At 35.7% G+C, this 6,099-nt stretch overlaps 2 protein-coding genes across 3 annotated transcripts; one reads left to right on the forward strand and one right to left on the reverse strand.

The window, feature by feature from the left end:
* The first annotated feature begins 207 nt into the window (after positions 1 to 207).
* Positions 208 to 3,061, forward strand: LOC127748528 (CBL-interacting serine/threonine-protein kinase 24-like). The gene is made up of 3 exons (XM_052263144.1): positions 208 to 510; positions 2,659 to 2,747; positions 2,848 to 3,061. Exons 1-3 carry the CDS (start codon positions 208 to 210, stop codon positions 3,059 to 3,061), a joined length of 606 nt encoding a protein of 201 aa, XP_052119104.1.
* A 40-nt stretch (positions 3,062 to 3,101) lies between these two features.
* LOC107495529 (uncharacterized) lies at positions 3,102 to 5,568 on the reverse strand. Of its 2 annotated transcripts, none has more exons than XM_016116675.3 (3): positions 5,305 to 5,568; positions 4,237 to 4,851; positions 3,102 to 3,810 (listed from the first exon to the last, which is right to left on the reverse strand). In XM_016116675.3, the coding sequence occupies exon 3, from the start codon at positions 3,803 to 3,805 to the stop codon at positions 3,311 to 3,313; it is 495 nt and encodes a 164-aa protein (XP_015972161.1). In that variant the 5' UTR covers positions 3,806 to 3,810; positions 4,237 to 4,851; positions 5,305 to 5,568; the 3' UTR covers positions 3,102 to 3,310. The 2 variants fall into 2 exon arrangements, with proteins under 2 accessions (XP_015972161.1, XP_052118643.1); XM_052262683.1 differs by having other exon boundaries at positions 4,237 to 4,856.
* Positions 5,569 to 6,099: the final 531 nt, after the last annotated feature.

Genomic DNA, 6,099 nt, shown 5'->3' on the forward strand with positions numbered 1-6,099 from the left:
TTGATTGAAATAGAAAAAAGATTAATTATCTAATATTTTTCATATTTTATATGCACAGAAATAATTGGATGCTTTGGAATTGAGACCACGGTAGAGCACGGACGTCAATTCTACAATCTTTTCTTGGAGTATGCTCCTTACGGTTCTTTGGCTGACTTGATCCACAAGAAACCTCTCTCCGAGACCGAGGTGGGTGTCTATGTACGCATGATTGTTAAAGGGCTTTCACATATTCATCGCAAAGGAATCGTCCACTGTGACCTCAAGCCGGAGAACATTCTTGTGTTTCCTTCATTGGATAAAGAGATTGCAAACTATCAATTGAAGATTGCGAATTTTGGATTATCGAAAACCAAAGAGGAGAAAACAGATGTTGAGTTGTGGAAGTCCAAGCCGAGAGGTATGCCGTCATACTTGTCGCCGGAAGCGTTTTCTGGTCATATTGATGCTCCAATGGATATATGGGCACTTGGTTGCATAGTGATTGAAATGCTCACTGGCCTGCCTGGGGTGAGAGCCCTTTACTTATTGAGGAGTTGAGGTACTTGGTTGAGCATCATGAACTATCACCCAAGAAGCCGAAGGGAATTGGTTTTTTCTGTCATAATTTTCTGGAAAAGTGCTTTATGAAGGATCCTAGCAAGAGGTGGACTGCTGACAGGCTTCTTGATCATCCTTTCCTTTATATCACCGTGTTTCATTCATATTATCTTGCAACTTGGCTATGATTGTTTTTCTTAATTAGTTTAGAGTTATTATGATGACAATGTAAGATTGAATGGTTTGGTTTGTTGTGTCCCCTGTCCAAGGGCCTGATGGCTATGCCGTAGGGTTTCTTGGGTCAGGCCGTCTTCTTTCCCTTGATGGCTTTGCCGAAAAGGAGTTGGAGTGGGGCGGTATTAGAAAATAGAAAAGTTGTACAAAGTATTGATACATAATGAGTCTGTTCCTTAACATTTATGATTTGTAAGATTTAATAAATTATTTTAATAACAGTAGTTTTGTTTGCTATTTGTGCTTCGAATGTTTTCAGTTCTTTCAATTTTCTTTTTCTTTCTTTCTTTTATAATCTTACTTTCAGTATATGATCAAATAATTTAATTAGATAGAAAAATGTCAACTCGTGTTAGGATCAAATTTACTGGTCAAATTTCTTATTAATTGCACCAATTCGGTATTGATTTCCTCAACCATGAAAATTTAGTTGGTTGATCCATTAAAGGTGCTTGATCTATTTATGGTTGCCGTTGGATGAAACATGTGTTAGGTTCAGTGGCAAAAGAACTCGAAGTTTATGCCTATCCGGGTATTTGGGGTATAACGGTTTATGTATGTTTAGAATCCATGGAACCCCTCTCGCAGTTTACATAGTTTACTAAAAAGTTGTATTTTGGTATCCATTTTGTAAAAGTTGTATTTTGGTAAATTTTAAAACTCAATTGTTTTATTTTGGTAAATTGCCCAATAATTTATTAACTAGAATCCAGATTTTAAGTAGTATTTCCAATTGATTTTGAACCCATTCATCATAATCTTGAAGCATCTGCAGAAGTAGCAGTGGCATGAGTTTGTCCAGCAAAGCTTGCATCATTCTGCACTCAACCACACTAATGTATCATAATTCATGAATAAAAGTTGTTGATTGAAACTGGTAGAATAATATATAATGACAAGAGGACAAAACTAACATTTTGTTGTTGGTTTTCAGAGAAAATATTCACTTAATCTGTACAAAAATTTGATGAGTTTTGCATTGAATTAGTAGCAACATTGCCAAACCACTATCATAAGCAAGTATAATTTTTAGGGAGATATATAATCTTGAGAATTATTAATTCACAAGTTCGGTCGAAAGTCCAAACTACAGAAGTAACTTCTGTTTGACCTTGATATGTGAAGCCTAGCTCTTTCAATAAGGATTAATCTACAATCAATAAATGATAAAAACAAATTCTTGAAAGCAAATGAATAAATAAATCAAGGTCAGAAAGAAATGAGCAAATTTTGTTGGAAGAAATCAGCAATCTCTATCATTCTATGATTGACAAAAATAAAAATCGAGTTAATTTGGTTGGAATTGATTTTTGGGACCATCCGAAAGCATGACAGGAGAATAACATATGGAAAACAACCTAAAAGCGTTAAACCAAGATTATTTGCTAAAAACACTCATAAATTTCCATATGCCGTATGCAATGTTTTGATCGTTAAGAATTAAACGTATGGCGTATGCAATGTTTTGTAGCTAATTTCTTATTTACTGGAAGAAAAATTGAGAGATGTTAGGTGATTTATATTTTTTTAACTAAAATTATTGACCGTTTAATATTTAAATAACGTTTGGCTATACTGAAAATATCTCATATGAAGCAAAAATACATCTCTTTACCATTAAAATTTGGCGCAATGCATATTCACTAAGTTTAACAGTTGATTCAATACTTTAGTTTACATAAGTGGTACTTGTATTCAGAGAGAACAAGACGCAAAATCTAACATAAAACTGCATTCCAACAGAATTGATGCATGGCCTCATGCATCTCCTCATACAAGTCACTTTAATTTTACACCTTGCAGTGAGTGTCATATTTAAAATTTCAAAAATAAAGCTAATACATATCAACGAAATTATCCTATTGTAGCATAAAGTGTTTGCAGTTTGCCTATGCAATCAGCGTTGCACCTGAGTGCTTGCCAACAAAACGAACTTGGGGTTCACTACCATTCTTGTTCCATGATGTTACCATGTGATATCTCCTTTGCTTCATGGACGCAACATTGGATGTGTTGGACGTTTGCATCCAAATTCCATAGCATAGGTAACTTGTCGTACACTATCCTTCTTAGGATTTACAATGATACAAGCCCATTAACAACAGCTGCTACTTCCGGCCCAATACAAGAAGCTGAAAGCGATGAGAAAGCAATTGGGTCAAAGAAACCGTTAGCTGAGCAGAGAAACAAGCGTGTGAAGAAGCAACCAGCTTGGATGAAGGACTACAGTGCTTCTATTCATCCAAACTGGTTCTTTCTTCACACGCTTGTTTCTCTGCTCAACTAACAGTTTCTCTGGCCCAATTACTTTCCCATCGCTTTCAGCTTCTTGTATTGGGCCAGAAGTAACAGCTGTTGTTAATGGGCTTGTATCATACAATCTCTCCATTGACAACTTGATTATCAGGGTGAACAAGCAAAAAGTCAATACCCGGAGCCAGAAGACACACTTGTTCCATGATGTTCCTGTGTGCTCTCTCCTTTGCTTCAAGGATGGAACATCTCAGATGTTTGACCTCTGCCTCCAACGACTCAATTATCCCTTTTGAGGCTTTGATGCTGTTTTCTCCTTCCTTAACTGAGCCTTCTCCTTATCAGCCTCCTTCAGCTTGTTTTCCAGATTACTAATCTTGGCGGTTAAAATAACCTTCAATTCCTCTAAGGCAGCTCTCTCGTTTTCCTTTGACTCAAGGCGGATCTCTAATTCCTTAACTCGGCCTTCTAGCACCATCTGAGATTTGGAGGTGATAGGTGGCTCCAAGTTGCGGCACATATCTTGGGCTTGAAAGGGTTTGGAGTACACATTGGACTCCTCAATGTTGGGGATCAGCACACCATTTTCAACTGGCTTCCCTTTGCCATCCATCATTTTTTGCATTTTTTTCGGAGGTGAAAGTCCTAGATCAGCACCCATGTCCACAAATGAAGATTTCTTTGAAGTTGGAGGTGGAAAGACACCGCAGGCACCTGCAATATTCCCAGTCTTGGGTGGAAGGCAGAGTTTGTCCACTGCAACACCTCTTGATGCCATGTTAGCTGCAATAAAGGAGAAAGTAACTCAAGTCAGAAAACAAAGTATATTTTATTGGCTACATTGTGCATAGTAATCAAAATTTTACGCAGCAGGATAGTGGCCTTGGCAGATGATTAAGATTTAAGAGCATAACACTCTCCTTCAGCAGTCAGCACCAAAGAGGCCGAGTAAAAGAGGACATTATATATTTTATTTTATTTTTTTCTTAAAGAAAAGTAAATATTGGTAAATTGAAACATAAATTTGTCAATATTTTATTTAACTGGATTTCACTCCATTCTTGAGTTTTTCTTCCTAGATTTCTTTTCCCCCTCTCTTACTAAGATATAGTATTATGGATGTGGTTTAGAAAATTGATATATGCAAAATTGACAAATCACTTGAAAACTGAATTGATTGATAAACAGCTCATCACAGAGAGAACTCACCTGGGCTTGCACAAACATTGGTTCTTTTTCCATCAACTTTCACATTTTCAACATGGTTGGGGAACGCAAAACTTGGGGATGTCACTGGTGATTGTACTCTCTTTGGTCCTCTACCAAATACCAATATTGTCCGATTGAACAACTTGCGGATTGGCTTTCGAACTGGCTGAACTAATCATGTCTTCAACTTTAATGTACAACTCTATACACCGTAGCTCACGACTTGAGACATGGAAATCAAACATCAAGTGAATGTCTTGGTCAGAGGTGAGCCAAATAACCCGACTGTCAGATAATTGGGGACCTATTATACCATGCAACTTATATGCCATATGAGATATCCTCTTTCTTCCAAGTTCACCCATGTTCGCCAATATCAGATTCTTCAACTCAAGTAGAGAATCTTGATGATCAGTATCAACATTCATCAAAAAAGGATTCCAACTTTGAAATGAACAAGTACAAACATGTCTGAACAAGCCATCTGTAACTCAAGATCTTTTCCAACTTTGGATGATTGTGTGTGGGTTGAATGAGGGAATGAGGCCTGCTTCAGATTTTATAGTAATTTGATGAAGTAAATTCCAACCACAAATCCATGGAACTTTTATCCAACTGCCCTAATAGAAGAATGCAATTCGATCATTTCTACTGGTTTTGCACAAAAAAGTATTTTTTTTAAATTCACTAAATAATAATCTATTGAGTTGGTGCACAACTTGTTTTACTAAAATACCTTTTATTATATATAATCCATAAAAAATATATGTTTTTTGGCTATTTTCAAGACATGAACCAAGACCCCGTAGTTAAGTTATAAACAAATTTCATCTCAACTAATTTCAAAATTTATTATTGTTCAAAAACGTGCCTATTGATATACTAGTAATAGCATGTCTAATATAGAGATATTTGATTAATATGCAAAAGAGCCTAAGTGTCACTGAGGAAATTCATCGAACACATGCAGAGCATAATACCCAGTTGCAAAACTCGAACCAGGTTGAGCGAAAATCAAAATGGGGAATGACAATGGCAACATGAATGGAGTGAGTAATTGCAACTAACCTGTGTGAGTAATAATGCGAGGAACCGATGAAAACTTTCGAAGAACTCAAATTTGCAGAAACCACAAAGAAGGAAGAAGCCACGGTGCTACACAAAGCTTCAAACTTAACTTCATAACTAAGAAGGACACACACACACTCTCTCTCTTTCTCTCGGATGAAGCTTTAATTTTGTTGGGATTGGAGCTTCATTTCGTTTCATCTTACGACGAAATGAGTTTGGTGTTTTTGGTACAGAGCTGTAAATTGGAGCCATTTCTTTGAATTTGTGTTGTTTAGCGCGCCCAATCAAAAACAATCAGCATCAAAGCAATAATAAGACCATTTTGTGGGACCCATTTTGTGGGCCTTATTTGGGCCTATGTTCTCATTCCAAAAGCCCATTAGTAAAGAGCTAATAATCCAATATAATATTATACCAAAAAAAAAAGTAACCAATATAATAATATTTTTGTATATAAGAAAAGGATTGACCAAAACAAAGAATGTAAATATGGATTATTGTGAAAAGATTAGGATGAATCAGGGACAAAAACATATGTAAATAAGACATATTTATATATATTTTTGTCCGTGATTCATCTGTAAATATGTCTAAGAAACATACAATATTGTTGTGAATTGATGTTATGAGGTTCGAGGAATCAATACCGAAAAGAGAAAAAAAATTCACATGGAGAGATCAAAATCTGAAAAAGTTTTATAAGTACTTGAATTCTTCGACTATAAAATAGTTTTTTCTAATAGTTTTTTGTACTTTTTTTTTTGTTTTGGTATCTAATTTTTTGTACTGTTG

Source organism: Arachis duranensis, chromosome 6, assembly GCF_000817695.3.
Source record: "Arachis duranensis cultivar V14167 chromosome 6, aradu.V14167.gnm2.J7QH, whole genome shotgun sequence".
NCBI classification, from domain to species: Eukaryota; Viridiplantae; Streptophyta; class Magnoliopsida; order Fabales; family Fabaceae; genus Arachis; species Arachis duranensis.

Bases quoted from the DNA above. Each gene is read 5' to 3' on its own strand.
- LOC107495529 (XM_016116675.3), bottom strand. From the start codon at position 3,805: ATGGCATCAAGAGGTGTTGCAGTGGACAAACTCTGCCTTCCACCCAAG.
- LOC127748528 (XM_052263144.1), top strand. From the start codon at position 208: ATGATTGTTAAAGGGCTTTCACATATTCATCGCAAAGGAATCGTCCAC. The intron at 511-2,658 runs GTGAGAGCCCTT...AAGTGTTTGCAG, and splicing joins TGCTCACTGGCCTGCCTGGG to TTTGCCTATGCAATCAGCGT. The intron at 2,748-2,847 runs GTGATATCTCCT...TATCCTTCTTAG, and splicing joins TTGTTCCATGATGTTACCAT to GATTTACAATGATACAAGCC.